Source organism: Eubalaena glacialis, chromosome X (genome assembly GCF_028564815.1).
Source record: "Eubalaena glacialis isolate mEubGla1 chromosome X, mEubGla1.1.hap2.+ XY, whole genome shotgun sequence".
Taxonomy (NCBI): domain Eukaryota; kingdom Metazoa; phylum Chordata; class Mammalia; order Artiodactyla; family Balaenidae; genus Eubalaena; species Eubalaena glacialis.
This window is the reverse complement of record NC_083736.1, coordinates 90357596-90375605: the sequence shown is the minus strand read 5'-3', so window position 1 is coordinate 90375605 and position 18010 is coordinate 90357596. Positions and strand designations below refer to the sequence as shown.

Genomic DNA, 18010 nt, shown 5'->3' with positions numbered 1-18010 from the left:
TGGCAGCATCATTTGAATTTGTTAATATAAGGTAAATAAGTATGATGATGATTGAGAAGTTCACGTAGTCACTGGGATGTGGAATTATTGTAGCAGGAGATATAAATATATACACATATATACAGATACATACATATAATTTCTTTTTCTTCTTCAGATCACCATGGCGGAACTGGAAAGGGGAGTAGAAAGGCAGATAAAACAACTGACCTTTCGGACAGTTTTCTGCTGCCTCCTGCGGAGAGACACCTTTTTCCCCCTCAGGTCTCCTAGAACTCTATTCCCTGCCTTCAAGGGGGTTGTGGGAGAAAGAAGCAATAGAGAGAAGAAATAAACCATGGAGAATAGAGAGCAGTATTTACCTTTAAAAAACTGAATAAAGGTAACAGAATTTGCAGGTTCAGCCCTAGCATAAACATTACAATGTGAGGTTTTTCTCAAAAACAGCCATATAAAGTATTTGTATAAAGTAGATATATGTGCATAATTAGAAAATACCTCTTTAAATAAAGTTTAAATCACTTTCTCTAACTGCTTCTGTTAAACTTTTTGGCTTATTTTTAGCAATGATAAGTGCCTGCGATATCATGCTGAAACTCTAGATTAATGATAAGTTTAATTTCAGCCGAAGCAGATGAATCCATCAACTTTCACTTGAGATAAGATTCTAAGTAACTTGACGGGGGGGGGGGGGGGTGAAGCAGTACTTTTTCTGAGTTTCCAAAAATGGCTTCTTTTATAGAGTGTGCAATATCATTGCCTTTCCAAACCATTAACACGCACATTTTCACTGGCCTTTTCCTTTTCTATATAAAACAGGAATCAGAAGTAGACACTGACTAATTCTTTCTATTCTTTTTCTTCTCTTTTCTTCCTTTTTTTTTGGGTGGGGGTGACTTCAAATTTGAGTAATATTATACATTTTTGACAGACTGAATGGTTTTGAAAGTCTTTGGAACTCTTCAATTTCTTACACTTTTCATCATCACGGTCAGGCCACACACAGTAACAAATAATACACATCATCTTTACACTAAAAGGGAACGCATGTTTTATAATTCTGGTAATTGTGTTCATATTAGTATAATTGTGGGAGGAGTCTTGCAATAGCTTTACATATGCACGCTATTGCATCCAGCTTAGCTTGATCTTTGCAGAAATGTACTTATTTCCTCTCCATCCCTTGAGTGCATGTTTTGTTCTTCCCAAAATGTATGATTTTGTTTACTTAAGAAGTATTTTTCATATTCTTTGGCATCAGGAATCACTTAGATGAGATAGCTCCATTGTGGCGAGAGCGTGACCTTTCCAAAGGTACTCGTCTGTTATCTGTAAGACAAAGAGAAAAAGAACCAAAAACATGGTGAGCTTTAGATCCCAGCTGTTACGTGATGTCAGGTTGAGAGAGGTTTTCAAACAGTCCTGAAAAAATCACTTCAAATGAATATGTAAATAAGTAACATGGAGCCAAGATCTGAGGAGTTCATGCTGCAGCTCCCAGGCTGAGTTCAAGAGTTTGCAATCAGCATTAAATGACTTTTCTTGGTAAGTGAAGTCAGAGTGATAAAAGAAATGGAAGAATTCGCTCAAGCACAGTCCCCTTGGAAATAGCAGGCGACAACAAAATTCCTTGGTAAAGATGTTAGATTGAAAGGCTCTACGTACAGTGCCTTTTGTTGGAAAGCACTTCAATTCCCCATGAGTTTTCAATCTGTATGTTGGCTATCTCTCTCTAGAGCACACCAGTGTGGGCAGAGCAAAAAAGAGTTTTTATTTTTTACAATGATTGCAATATGTGGTAATCAAATCAGCTACCAAGTCTTTGCCTGATTATGTGATGTAAACAAATTCAATACATTATATAGTCATTATGGGACTGAATAATGAATAGGTCCTATTCCCCTCACCCGTCACAGGAAAAATAATCACTGTAGAGAGAACTGTTGGCACAAAGCTTGGAAAGCAAAGTTTAAAAGCACTGAAAGTTGCTGAAAATAGTTTTAGCTTTAATAGGAAAAAGGTTTACAGCTCTGCATTGTGATGATCACTACTATGTTATTATCACCTCTGTTTTATGCTCAGCTTAAATGCAACTGATGTTGGCGAAAATCCCTTTCTGACAAAAGCATAATGCACTTAGATTCTCTATTTAGAATGAGACTAGGTCCCTAGAAATAATGACAACTACCAGCACTTACATAAATGCTAACAACACTTTACACTCGTTAATTTGCTAATTCACACAACATCCCCGGGAGGTAAGCACATTTCATTCTATCCTATTATCTCTGCTTTAGTGATGAAGGTTACACAGCAAATCAATGGTATGACAGGGGATTATAATGCAAAGTTAACGCCTAAATGTCAGGCCTGCTTTGTTCAGAGGTAGATGTTGGGGCCTCCCAGGCTCCTACTCATTTCCTCCCTAAGATCATACCCAAGGAACACATTCTGCCTGTCCCATGGGGAGGATGGACCGTGAGAAATGTTGAGGTTTTGCCATGGGATCTTTCTCATCTGTGCTAGTTTTTCTTGAGTGATTCCGGGTAGTCTACGGTCAGTACACAGAGCAAAAGCTAACTGGCCTCCATAACCTTGGCCTCATTAACACCACAGAATGAGTGCACTGAACCAACCAGCCATAAGCTCAAAGTGCCTTATAATGCAATAATATCACTGAGAGGTGAGAAAGAAAGAGATATTTTCTCTATTCAGAGATATATCTGCGTGATGGATTATTTGGGCATCCTTTTAAAGATACCATTAAAAAATCCATTATTTAGTTTGTGATATGGATCACAATTCAGCTAAAAATGTAAAGATAACATTCCTAGATAAAGGGCTTATTACTTAGATGTCACTGGTTTGCATATAGATTGGTTTGGGACTTCTTAGAAGACATTTACAAATTAGATTATAATATGATGGCTACCATTGCATTGCTAGCATTTAAGTATTCAGTGTTAAAGCTATCAGATATGAGAATGATGGTACCATTCACAGAGGATTGTCCCAGCTCAGAAAAAAGGCTTGTGCCTTGGTGGTCCTACACACTAAGGTCAGTTGGCATTACCACTCACTCCAGGAATGCTATTGGTACCCCATACCACCACTCACTGCCCACTGGATTCAAGAGACATACCACATACAAAAACCTAGCCTTGCAGCAGTAAATGAAGTAATGACGGGATTCACATCAACCTGCAACTTTCTTGGTAGCATCTGGTGTGAGAAAATAAACTTTCAAGTCAAAATGAACTGGGGAACGGACACTGAAGCTTTTGGAAGGCAGGATAAACACTGGTTGACGGCCCAAATCCAGCTCTTGGCATACACAAAAGAGAATTATTCTATATTTCGTCCCTTCCTCTCTCCTTCTCTCCCTCTCTCCCTCCCTTCCTTCTCTTTCTGTCTCTCTCTCTTTAAATTTTTTTGGTACCTAATTGGTACCTATGTATATGAGATAATTATAAGTAGAAGCAATCCTGAAAGGCCAACACTTGTATTTTCGAAATGTCAACCTCCAACATTGTTTGTTTATGAGAAAATGACACTAGAAACAATGGCAGTGGGGGACCTTCAAGATAGCGGAGGAGTAAGACGTGGAGATCACCTTCCTCCCCACAAATACATCAAAAATACATCTACATGTGGAACAACTCCTACAGAACACCTACTGAACGCTGGCAGAAGACCTCAGACTTCCCCAAAGGCAAGAAACTCCCCACGTACCTGGGTAGGGCAAAAGAAAAAAGAAAAAACAGAGACAAAAGAATAGGGACGGGACCTGCACATCTGGGAGGGAGCTGTGAAGGAGGAACAGTTTCCACACACTAGGAAGACCCTTCACTGGCGAGGATGGGGGGTGGGTGGGGAGGAAGCTTCGGAGCCACGGAGGAGAGCGCAGCAACAGGGGTGCAGAGGGCAAAGCGGAGAGATTTCCGCACAGAGGATCACTGCCAACGATCACTCACCAGCCTGAGAGACTTGTCGGCTCACCCACCAGGGAGGGTGGGGGCTGGGAGCTGAGACTCGGGCTTCAGAGGTCAGACCCCAGGGAGAGGACTGGGGCTGGCTGTGTGAACACAGCCTGAAGGAGGCTAGCGCACCACATCTAACTGGGAGGGAATCTGGGAAAAAGTCTGGAACTGCCTAAGAGGCAAGAAATCATTGTTTTGCGGTACGCGAGGAGAGGAGATTCAGAACACCACCTAAATGAGCTTCAAAGACAGGCGCGAGCCATGGCCGCGTGGCTATCAGCGCGGACACCAGAGACGGGTATGAAACGCTAAGGCTGCTGCTGCTGCCACCAAGAAACCTGTGTGCAAATACAGTTCACTAGCCACACACCCCCCACCCCAGGAGCCTGTGCAGCCCGCCTATGTCAGGGTTCCGTGATCCAGGGACAACTTCCCTGGAAGAACACACGGCACGCCTCAGGCTTTTGCAAAGTCACGCCAGCCTCTGTCGCTGCAGGCTGGCCCCACATTCCAATTATGACTACCGTACCCCTCCCTCTCCCTGGTCTGAATGAGCAAGAGCACCCTCATCAGCTGCTGCTTTAACCCCCTCCTGTCTGGGCAGGGAACAGATGCCTGAGGGGGACCTACACGCAGAGATAGATAGGGCCAAAACCAAAGCTGAACCCCAGGAGCTGTGCGAACAAAGAACAGAAAGGGAAATTTCTCCAGGCAGTCTCAGAGGCAGCAGATTAAATCCCCATAATCAACTTGATGTACTTGCATATGTGGAATACCTGAATAGACAATGAATTGTCCCAAAATTGAGGCGGTGGACTTCGGGAGCAACTGTAGACTTGGGGTTTGCGGTCTGTGACTGATTTGTTTCTGCTTTTTTATGTTTATCTTAGTTTAGTTTTTAGTGCTTATTATCATTGGTGGATTTGTTTATTGGTTTGGTGGCTCTTTTCTTTTTTTTATTTTTTATTTTAATAATTAAAAGAATTTTAAAATTATTTTTAATGTTTCTTTCTTTTTCTTTCTTTTTTTTCCCCTTTTTCTTCCAAGCTGTGTGGCTGACAGGGTCTCGGTGCTCTGGCCTGGTGTCAGGCCTGAGCCTCTGAGGTGGCAGAGCCGAGTTCAGGACATTGGACACCAGAAACCTCCTGGCCTCCCATAATATCAATCAGCGAGAGCTCTCCCAGAGAACTCTGCCTCAATGCTAAGACCCACCTCCACCCAATGGCCAGCAAGCTCCAGTGCTGGATGCCCCATGCCAAACAACTAGCAAGATAGGAACACAACCCCACCCATTAGCAGAGAGGCTGCCTAAAATCATACTAAGTTCACAAACACCCCAAAACACACCATGGGATGCGGCCCTGCTCACCAAAAACACAAGATCCAGCCCCACCCACCAGAACACAGGCACTAGTCCCCTCCACCAGGAAGCCTACACAACCCACTGAACCAACCTCACCCAATGAGGGCAGACACCAAAAACAATGGGAACTACAAACCTGCAGCCTGCGCAAAGGAGACCCCAAACACAGTAAGCTAAACAAAATGAGAAGACAGAGAAACACACAGCAGATGAAGGAGCAAGGTAAAAACCCACCAGACCAAACAAATGAAGAGGAAATAGGCAGTCTACCTGAAAAAGAATTCATAGCAAGGGTAGTAAAGATGATCCAAAATCTTGGAAATAGAATGGAGAAAATAAAAGAAGCGTTTAACAAGGACCTAGAAGAACTAAAGACCAAACAAACAATGATGAACAACACAATAAATGAAATTAAAAATTCTCTAGAAGGAATCAATAGCAGAATGACTGACGCAGAAGAACGGATAAGTGACCTGGAAGATAAAATAGTGGAAATACCACAGAGCAGAATAAAGAAAAAAGAATGAAAAGATTGAGGACGGGTCTCAGAGACCTCTGGGACAACATTAAATGCACCAACATTCAACTTAAAGGGGTCTCAGAAGAAGAGAGAAAAAGAAAGGGACTGAGAAAATATTTGAAGAGATTATACTTGAAAACTTCCCTAACATGGGAAAGGAAATAGTCAATCAAGTCCAGGAAGCACAGAGAGTCCCATACAGGATAAATCCAAGTAGAAACAGGTCAAGACACATATTAATCAAACTATCAAAAATTAAATACAAAGAAAAAATATTAAAAGCAGCAGGGGAAAAGCAACAAATAACATACAAGAGAATCCCCACAAGGTTAAGAGCTGATCTTTCAGCTCAAACTCTGCAAGCCAGAAGGGAGCGGAAGGACATATTTAAAGTGAAGAAAGGGAAAAAACTACAACCAAGATTACTCTATTCAGCAAGGATCTCATTCAGGTTTGATGGAGAAATTAAGAACCTTACAGACAAGCAAAAGTTAAGAGAATTCAGCACCACCAAACCAGATTTACAACAAATGCTAAAGGAACTTTTCTAAGCAGGAAACACAAGAGGAGGAAAAGGCCTACAAAAACAAACCCAAAACAATTAAGAAAATGGTAATAGGAACATACATATCGATAATTACCTTAAACGAAAATGGATTAAATGCTCCAACCAAAAGACATAGACTGGCAGAATGGATACAAAAACAAGACCCGTATATTCACTGTCTACAAGAGACCCACTTCAGACCTAGGGACACATACAGACTGAAAGTGAGGGGACGGAAAAAGATATTCCATGCAAATGGAAATCAAAGAAAGTTGGAGCAGCAATTCTCATATCAGAGAAAATAGACTTTAAAATAAAGACTATTACAAGAGACAAAGAAGGACACTACATAATGATCAAGGGATCAATCCAAGAAGAAGATATAACAATTGTAAATATTTATGCACCCAACACAGGAGCACCACAATACATAAGGCAAATGCTAACAGTCATAAAAGGGGAAATCGACAGGAACACAATCATAGTAGGGGACTTTAACACCCCACTTTCACCAATGGACAGATCATCCAAAATGAAATAAATAAGGAAACACAAGCTTTAAATGACACATTAAACAAGATGGACTTCATTGACATTTATAGGACATTCCATCCAAAAACAACAGAATACACTTTCTTCTCAAGTACTCATGGAGCATTCTTCAGGATAGATCATATCTTGGGTCACAAATCAAGCCTTGGTAAATTTAAGAAAACTGAAATCGTATCAAGTACCTTTTCCAACCACAACGCTATGAGACTAGATATCAGTTACAGGAAAAAAACTGTAAAAAATACAAACACATGGAGGCTAAACAATACGCTACTAAATAACCAAGAGATCACTAAAGAAATCAAAGAGGAAATCAAAAAATACCTAGAGACAAATGCCAATGAAAACACGATGACCCAAAACCTACGGGATGCAGCAAAAGCAGTTCTAAGAGGAAAGTTTATAGCAATACAATCCTACCTCAAGAAAGAAGAAACATCTCAAATAAACAACCTAACCTTACACCTGAAGCAATTAGAGAAAGAAGAACAAAAATAACCCCAAAGTTAGCAGATGGAAAGAAATCATAAAGATCACATCAGAAATACATGAAAAAGAAATGATAGAAACAAAGGCAAAGACCAATAAAACTAATAGCTGGTTCTGTGAGAAGATAAACAAAATTGATAAACCATTAGCCAGACTCATCAAGAAAAAAAGGGAGAAGACTCAAATCAACAGAATTTGAAATGAAAAAGGAGAAGTAACAACTGACACTGCAGAAATACAAAGGATTATGAGAGATTACTACAAGCAAATATATGCCAATAAAATGGACAACCTGGAAGAAATGGACAAATTCTGAAAAAAGCACAACCTTCCGATACTGAACCAGGAAGAAACAGAAAATATAAACAGACCAATCACAAGCACTGAAATTGAAACTGTGATTAAATATCTTCCAACAAACAAAAGCCCAGGACCAGATGGCTTCACAGGCGAATTCTATCAGACATTTAGAGAAGAGCTAACACCTATCCTTCTCAAACTCTTCCAAAATATAGCAGAGGGAGGAACACTCCCCAACTCATTCTACGAGGCCACCATCACCCTGATACCAAAACCAGACAAAGATGTCACACACACAAAAAAACTGCAGGCCAATATTACTGATGAACATAGGTGCAAAAATCCTCAACAAAATACAAGCAAACAGAATCCAACAGCACATTAAAAGGATCATACACCATGATCAAGTGGGGTTTATCCCAGGAATGAAAGGATTCTTCAATATACTCAAATCAATCAATGTGATACACCATATTAACAAACTGAAGGATGAAAACCATATGATCATCTCAGTAGATACAGAAAAAGCTTCGACAATATTCAACACCCTTTTATGATAAAAACTCTCCAGAAAGTAGGCATAGAGGGAAATTTCCTCAACATAATAAAGGCCATATACGACAAACCCACAGCCAACATCATTCTCAATGGTGAAAAACTGAAACCATTTTCTCTAAGATAAGGAACAAGGCAAGGTTGCCCACTCTCACCACTATTATTCAACATAGTTTTGGAAGTTTTAGCCATGGCAATCAGAGAAGAAAAAGAAATAAAATGAATCCAAATTGGAATAGAAGAAGTAAAACTGTCACTGTTTGCAGATGACGATACTATACATAGAGAATCCTAAAGATGTTACCAGAAAACTACTAGAGCTAATCAATGAATTTGGTAAAGTAGCAAGATACAAAATTAATGCACAGAAATCTCTGGCATTCCTATACACTAACGACGAAAAATCTGAAAGAGAAATCAAGGAAACACTCCCATTTACCATTGCAACAAAAAGAATGTAATACCTCGGAATAAACCTACCTAAGGGGACAAAAGACCTGTATGCACAAAACTATAAGACACTGATGAAAGAAATTAAAGGTACAAATGGAGGGAGAGATATACCATGTTCCTGGATTGGAAGAATCAACATTGTGAAAATATACTACCCAAAGCAATGTACAGATTCAGTGCAATCTCTATCAAACTACCAATGGCATTTTTCACAGAACTAGAACAAAAAATCTCACAATTTGTATGGAAACACAAAAGACCCCAAATAGTAAAAGCAGTGTTGAGAAAGAAAAATGGAGCTGGAGGAATCAGGCTCCCTGACTTCAGACTATACTACAAAGCTACAGTAATCAAGACAGTATGGTACCAGCACAAAAACAGAAATATAGATCAATGGAACACGATAGAAAGCCCAGAGAGAAAACCATGCACATATGGTCACCTTATTTTTGATAAAGGAGGCAAGAATATACAATGGAAAAAAGATAGCCTCTTCAATAAGTGGTGCTGGGAAAACTGGACAGCTACATGTAAAAGAATGAAATTAGAACATTCCTGAGCACCATACATAAAAATAAACTCAAAATGGATTAAAGACCTAAATGTAAGGCCAGACACTGTCAGACTCTTAGAGGAAAACACAGGCAGAACACTCTATGACATAAATCACAGCAAGATCCTTTTTGACCCACTTCCTAGAGAAATGAAAATAAAAACAAAAATAAACAAATGGGACCTAATGAAACTTAAAAGCTTTTGCACAGCCAAGGAAACCATAAACAAGACCAAAAGACAACCCTCAGAATGGGAGAAAATATTTGCAAACGAAGAAACTGACAAAGGATTAATCTCCAAAATATACAAGCAGCTCATGCAGCTCAATATCAAAAAAACAAACAACTCAATCCAAAAATGGGTAGAAGACCTAAATAGACATTTCTCCAAAGAAGATATACAGGTTGCCAACAAACACATGAAAGGATGCTCAACATCACTAATCATTAGAGAAATGCAAATCAAAACCACAATGAGGTATCACCTCACACCGGTCAGAATGGCCATCATCAAAAAATCTACAAACAATAAATGCTGGAGAGGATGTGGATGAGATGGAACCCTCTTGCACTGTTGGTGGGAATGTAAATGATACAGCCACTATGGAGAACAGTATGGAGGTTCCTTAAAAAACTAAAAATAGGACTACCATACGACCCAGCAATCCCACTAATGGGCATATACCCTGAGAAAACCATAGTTCAAAAAGAGTCATGTACCACAATGTTCATTGCAGCTTTATTTACAATAGCCAGGACATGGAAGCAACCTAAGTGTCCATTGACAGATGAATGGATAAAGAAGATATGGCACATATATACAATGGAATATTACTCAGCCATAAAAAGAAATGAAATTGAGTTATTTGTAGTGAGGTGGATGGACCTAGAGTCTGTCATACAGAGTGAAGTAAGTCAGAAGCAAATACCGTATGCTAACACATATATATGGAATCTAAAAAAAATGGTTCTCATGAACCGAGGGGCAGGACAGGAATAAAGACGCAGACGTAAAGAATGGACTTGAGGACACGGGGAGGGGGAAGGGTAAGCTGGGATGAAGTGAGAGAGTAGCACTGACATATATACACTACTAAATGTAAAATAGATAGCTAGTGGGAAGCAGCTACATCGCACGGGGAGATCAGCTTGGTGCTTTGTGACCACCTAGAGGGGTGGGATAGGGAGGGTGGGGGGGAGATGCAAGAGGGAGGGGATATGGGGATATATGTATACATATAGCTGATTCACTTTGTTATACAGCAGAAACTAACATAACATTGTAAAGCAATTATACTCCAATAAAGATGTTAAAAAGAAGAGAAAAGAAACAATGACAGCAATGAATGCTCTGGGTTTTTGTGATTTATTTACGATTCTCTGTATGTATTTTAAAACTATTTTAGGTACAAAATATATTTATACTCTAGAGCTGTATGGATCAGGTAGAAGTGCAATTTGGATGATAATATGTTATATGTATATATAATATGGATATATATGAATATAAATATTCATCTCTTCTCACAGTCTAATAGCTTGCAATCTAATGATAGCAATGTTCATACTTGGATTCACGCCTTCTTTGAGGCAGAGATTGAGAATCATTGAATATCTAAAAATACAATTTCTATATTTATAGTATTAAATACGAATGGGTAAAAAATCAGTGGTTTGACCCTCATAAGGTCAGGACACATGGTTGGCATCAAATTTATGAGAAAAGAGCAAATGCTAGTTATTATTGCTGTTGGGGTGATGGAGTAATTTGGGTGATTGTGAGAGTGATTGCACTTCCTATTTGGAAACATAGGTGAAGGAGGCAGGTGCCCATGTGATATGATTTGAGAGCTCCAGGAGCCCCAGACTGAACCAAATCCACTTTTCTACCCAGTCTTATTCTCCCAACACTACTGATACTAGAATAGCTTAGATGGAAAAACATAGGAGTCTCTCCTCCAAAAAGTCAATAGTTTAAAAAATATGTATTTACCTGAGGTGATGTGGAGGGCTTTGTTAATAAGTAGTGGCTTCCCTTTCCAATTTGCCTTGTTGTGTTTTTGGAAATGAAAGAGAGGAAGATGGGGGGAGGCATCAGGCTATGTGTGTATACTTGTTGGGGATACTGTGCAATGAGATACAGGAAAATACATTTCATCAGAGGTTGGGGGAACATGATTTGTCATAATGTTCCTCTGTTTCCATTTTCTGAATGCATGAGGTAAAACACAGTGAATAAGAAAGCCTAGAGAGTCCAATGTATCCTCATGGTCTAAGAATTCATTAAGGGGTTCTATTGTTTGTAAACACAAGGATTAATGCAACAGTAGAGCCTGAGATGTCCATCCCAAGATGTACCCTCTAAATCCACCATAGTTGGGCATACATACCCTATCAGATTCTTTTTGGTCACCAAAGGCTTGATGCCCTATGTGAAGGTGAAAAGATTCTGACATTACAGACAGTAACCTGGTCATAGTGTGAAATTGAAGAGAGGGGAATAGTTACATGAAAATGTGCAGTCCATGGAGGAGGGGTGACCAAACCTAAAACAATATGCCAATCTGTCACAAAAAGAGAATATAAATACATGGTCCAGCTTTGACATGATTCTGCACATTGTGAATATCAGGTTAACCAGCTCAAACCACTTTCAAGCCTTTCTCCACTGTCATAAGAGCAAGAAGCTTTATGCTTTTTCTGAGCATAAACTGATTTGGCATTCATCTCAAAACCTTCCCAATGGAGTCCTGAGTGAATAGATAAACCTGTTATTGTATTGCTCTAAAATTCATTCATGCAATCATTTATTCAACAACTATGTACAAAGCACATCATCCATGAAATACCTGAATGTCACAAAATTTCAGATCATACCTAAATCTACACTGCTAATTTCCTTCCTACTGAAAACTTTGTCAAAGTGAGATAACTGAGGAATAAGCATATCATAGATAAAGCTTAAACAAAACGTGGTGTGAGATAGACCAAAGGACTCAAGCCTGTGGAATGTAACCTGGGAACGTTTAATTACTCCTCTAATAAAGTGAGTGTATGCCAAAGGTACAGAGCTGTGTGTTGTATATTGCATGAGTAGGTCAAGTTGAGATTGAAAACATGTGATAAAAAGACCATGTCCATTATTCATTTCCCCCCAGGCTAGGCATCCATCTGTTGTCTATGGAAGAACTGTTTCCTTCCTGGTGCTTCATAGGCAGGTTAGATGTATCAACGTTGACCTAACACAATGCAACTATACCCTCCCAATAGGGTAACATAAAATAAGTGTGCCTGGCATATACTGCACATTGTGCTACAAAACATCCCGTTTTAATGATAATTAGTTGGCTAGAAAACAAAGGAAAAGAAAGCCTCTGCAATTTACTGTGAGCTTTCTTTTCTCCAAAACTCTTCAAAAATGATGGTGTGGCAGATTGACCATCAATGGACAGGCATTGTTTCCAGCAAAAAGAGCAAACAGAGGATGGGGTTTGCACAGCTCAGGCTAAAAAAATGAAGAAAACTTTAGGTTGCTTTGGGAAATGTCTATTGAGTAGCTATTTGTATGCCAAACACTGATGAAAGATAATTATTTTAGACTGTTATAGTGAAATCATATCATATGAACTTACATCTTTTTTCCCTTCTGTCCCATGATTCCAAAACGGTTTATGTTTTTTTCTGTGCTTTTGGGGATCCTGACTTGATACAGTTTCTCACTCACTAGAAACGACTGGAAGGAAAGTGGCAACAGAATTAGGCTTGGGCCTAACCTCTTGGTGGAGGACAGCCAGTTTGTTGACTAGATTCGTTCTCTTCACTTACCAGAATAATGTCTTTAACAAAAAAAAAAAAAGTTGAGCTCGAACTATATATTCAAATTGGTGTTCTACTTTTTCATTTAACATTTTATTGTAGAAATTTTCCATGTCATTAAACTTCTGAAACATGATATTGAAAACATGATTTTTAATGGCCACATACTCTTCTTTTTATATAAATATGTCACAATTTGGTTAACCATTTCTCTACTGTTGGACATGTAGGTTGCTTCCAAGTTTTTGCTATTATACAAAGCCTTGCAAAGAATATCCTTGTAGTTTATATCTTATTATATACATCATGTGTAGAAGTGGCATTGTTAAGTATGCAAAATTAAGTCCAAATTGTATTCCAGAATACTTGTATTAATTTAAATCCAATTGGCAGTAAGTAAATGAATTTGTCTGTCTTATTGTTGGGTATTAATTTTTTAAAAATGTGCTAATATGAAAAGTGACTAATGGCATCTGATTCTTTCGGCCCTTCTTCAAATCTTAGTAAAGTGGAAATTTTCATATGTTATTATCCATTTATATTTCTTCCTTTAAATGCTGGTCATATCCCTTGCCCAATAAATTGATCGATCTTTTACACTGTGATCCATTCCTTTATTGTTAACCTTAGGAAGTCTTTCTCTAGCCAGAGACATTTGATAAACATTCAACTATATCTCTTCTTCTTCTTCTTTTTTTAAAACGTATCGATTTATTTATTTATTTATTTTTGGCTGCGTTGGGTCTTCATTGCTGCGTACGCGGGCTTTCTCTAGTTGTGGTGAGCGGGGGTTACTCTTCGTTGTGGTGTGCGGGCTTCTCATTGCGGTGGCTTTTCTTTGCTGCGGAGCACGGGATCTAGGCACGCGGGCTTCAGTAGTTGTGGCACGCGGGCTCAGTAGTTGTGGCTTGCAGGCTCTAGAGCGCAGGCTCAGTAGTTGTGGTGCACGGGCTTAGTTGCTCCGCGGCATGTAGGATCCTCCAGGACCAGGGCTCGAACCCGTGTCCCCTGCATTGGCAGGCAGATTCTTAACCACTGCGCCACCAGGGAAGTCCCGATATCTCTTCTCCTTTAAGGTTTGATTTTTTCTAACACTTATTTAAATGATCTAGAATTTATTTTGTTGTACAATGTCAGGTAAGTTTCCACATTGCTTGCTTGCTTGCTTTTTTCCTTGCAAAGAGGAAATGGGTTGTTCCAGCATCATCTGTTGAATAATCATGAATTTCTACATTGATTCATGATATTTCTTTTTTTGTTGTTTTTTTTAAAGATTTGTGTGTGTGTGTGTGTGTGTTAATATACATTTATTTATTTAATTTATTTATTTTTGGCTGTGTTGAGTCTTTGTTGCTGCACGTGGGCTTTCTCTAGTTGTGGCGAGTGGGGGGCTACTCCTCATTGCGGCGCACGGGCTTCTCATTGCGGTGGCTTCTCTTGTTGCGGAGCACAGACTCTAGGCGCGTGGGCTCAGTAGTTGTGGCACACGGGCTTAGTTGCTCCGCGACATGTGGGATCTTCCCAGACCAGGGCTTGAACCTGTGTCCCCTGCGTTGGCAGGCGGATTCTTAACCACTGTGCCACCAGGGAAACCCTATGATATTTCTTTTTTATATATTAAATTATCTATACTAGGGTACATTTCTGTTCCATTGACTTAAGTATTTTTCCAACTATTTTTCTGCCAATGACCTCTGATTTCATTATTTGTCTCATAATATGTTTTAATACCTAGTGGAGATAATCCTCTATAATTTATATTTTCATTTCAAACATGTATTTTTAGGGCACATTTTAGAACTCTACATCATGCTATAATCACAAAACAACTTGAAAACAATACAGTTTGACAAACAAACCCAATAGGTACTAACTAGGCTATCCTAGTAAGGCTAGGCAGATGTCTATTTCCTGAGTGCCAATGAGTCAAGTGACTCTAAAGTCCCCAACGATGTTTTTAAGACTTCTCCTCAGGTTCTTCATCTTCTTAAAGACTTAATAAGCCTCTTTCCCTGTCTTCTGACACTTTTTTTTTTTTTTTTCCTGCTGGCTAACCACTTTTCTTCTGAAAATACAGCACAGGCCAGCACTAAGGAAAAGAGCATCACCAATTCTACTTAGAGATTTTATAATACACTTATTCTCATTATTTTTGCTTCATCAAAATTTTGAATAATTGGAATTAAATGTATAGTTTTGTTGTTGATAAAGTCTAGTGCCTCTAGCTTGTAAACCTTATTTTCTCATATATTTTATATGTTTTACAAATTTGGTTTCCACTAGATACCACAGGTGATAAAATATATTAAATTATTTTATTCCAACAGAATTGTATACACAGGGTGCTAGTGCAAAAATGCATGCCCAGAAGCCAACCAATTACCTCTACTTAAATAGTTCTAACCCTATTCTAATCTCAGTGACATCGTAATGTTTTCAAAACTAGAAACAGGCCATGTTATGTAATCTATATCCTTCATTACATGCAAATAAATCCACGCAAAGAAGACAGAAACCCAGATTACCATGGTAGTTCAGGTCAGCAGAAGAGATGAAAGTTATTTTAACGAGGATGGTAATGGAAAGCAATAATGTTAAAGTAGTTCAGAGGCTACTGTGACTATAGACACACAACTCCCATTTACTGTAATTGGAGTTAAGCACATGTAATGATAACAAAATAGACCCCTAAATATCTTTCCAATTGGAAAATAAGCAAATGTGTTTCAGGAAACAGCATGCCTTTGTGTAGAAAATACAGTATTCTAATTGAGATGCACAAATTATTTTCACATTGATATTGCTCAGGGTATGATGGCATTTTTCCTATGCTTGGGGATGTAGATCTGCTCTAGGTAACATCTGTACAAAGAATGCCTTTCCTTTTCTTAATGCTCAGCATTCGTTATGTTATTAAAGGGAAAGTCTCAATAGTTGCAATGGATTTATTATTATTAATTCAGTAGCTTGTTATCAGCATGAAACTCTGCTGTGTTGGGGAAAAACAAATTATATTTTACAAAACTGCAGTAGTGAGATTAAATCACTTTTCTATATTTCACTTTCTTCTTATCCTCCCTGCCTGGTAGTAACTTGACTATCTCTATTATGAACCTCATATTTTGCAAACTATCAAGTCTCGTAGTAATATAAAGGTACATTATCAAACAAACTCAATTATAGCAACTTTAAGAAGATTGAAATACGTGATAAAAGTAAAACCACATAGTACAATAATATTACTTCAAGGCATTAAAAACTTAATCCATGTTAAGCTACAAATGTAGAAAATATGCAATGCTTACTTTTATCTGTCATAAACATGATATTTTCATAATATGTACAACCAACCTCTTGGGATTTTAAATGACTAGTATTTACCTAATGGATAACTTGAGTATTTCAAGGGATTTTGGAAAAGTATGGCACAGAAAAAATAAAATCAGTATATTCAGTATTTCAACTGCCACAGACCTTGCCATCGATTATCTTTGGACTCAATGTCAAAGCTAATGAACAGGATTTTTTAAAATGTCCTTGGTTTTATTTATTGGCCATGCATTATGTTCGCTTCTTCACTAGGAAATGCAATCGGGTCCTAACACAAATTTTCTACGAGGTTGAAAGTCTGATGACAATGCCGGCCTATCAGGAAAATATGGGAAAGGGCGACAAATAAAAATGTGAATAATGTTAGAAAATAGTTGGAAAAGCTCCCAAGTATATTAGATATGTGAAACTTACGTTAAAGAGCAAACCAGCAGAAACTACACAAACTGTAACAGAACCGCTCAGGTGTCTATCACAGTGGGTTACACACAGTGGTTTCTCAAAAACTGTCTGTTGATTAAGTAATAATCCAATCATTAGCAATGAATCAGGAACTGGTCCTGCAAATTCACCTTCCACTATACTGCTTACACACAGGGCATTAATTTGCCATTAATATAGGCAAAGGTAAGAAAATGCTCCCTTCCTCCCTTTCATCCACCCACAAATTTTTACTGAATAAAATATCTGCAGAGTACCATAATAAGCACCCTTATAAGTTATTAGGAAGGAAAGGATAAATGTACAAACAACTATAACATGAAACTAACTACATGTCTCTTATAGCATCTCTTACAGTCTACGTACAATGGAGGTTAAGAGAAGAGAAAAATCATATCCTTTGAGTGTAGAAGTTGGGGGGTCAGGGAAAACTTCATCCCAGTTAGCCCTTAACAGATAGGTGGGATTTCAACAAGAGGAAATAGAAGTGTAGCTGTTAATTTTTGATTAGAAAAAGTGAGTCCTGGTTCCTTATATTGCTGACTATTTTAATTACCAAATTTTTCCTATTTGGGGGGCATGAAAAGCAATGGATGTATAAAGGGAGAATCGGAATTTCTATACACGTTTAACCATTTTTTTCTAGGACACGGAGGAAAATAATGATAGGGAATGCACCAAACTGGTCAGATTTGTAGTGTTTCTGTAAACACGTGATTTTAGTTTTAATGGTATTTAAAAAAACAATCCTGAATGATTTACAGAGAAGACAGCAGTTTTGTTTCAAAACAAACAAATAAACAAACAACCCAGAAAAAGCCCACAACAAAACCACCCAGCAGAAATGAGGTCCTCTGGCATCATCTGGTTAGGTTCTGTTGTTGAAGCCTAGCTAGCACTATTAAGAGTGGCAGCAGAAGAGCTGATCAAGGCAAACAGAGATTGCAGTGACCTGGGCCAAGAGTACTTGGCAAGATGAGAGCTTGAGCAACCATTTGGGTTGATGCAGATAAACTAGCTGTTAAATGACAATGCGGATACAGGGTCATTCATTCCTACCACCTGTCATCTCTGTGTCTTTCTATTCCACGTGTGACAGAGATCCCTATG

General features: G+C 38.6%; 1 protein-coding gene across 3 annotated transcripts in view; it reads right to left on the bottom strand.

The window, feature by feature from the left end:
- Positions 1 to 437: 437 nt before the first annotated feature.
- Positions 438 to 18010, bottom strand: part of DIAPH2 (diaphanous related formin 2) — an 878028-nt gene continuing 860455 nt past the window's right edge. For all 3 annotated transcript variants that reach the window (XM_061179189.1, XM_061179191.1, XM_061179192.1), the window contains one exon: positions 438 to 1329. In XM_061179189.1, the coding sequence (XP_061035172.1) occupies positions 1265 to 1329 (65 nt within the window). In that variant the 3' untranslated portion in view covers positions 438 to 1264. The remainder of the gene's footprint in view (positions 1330 to 18010) is intronic.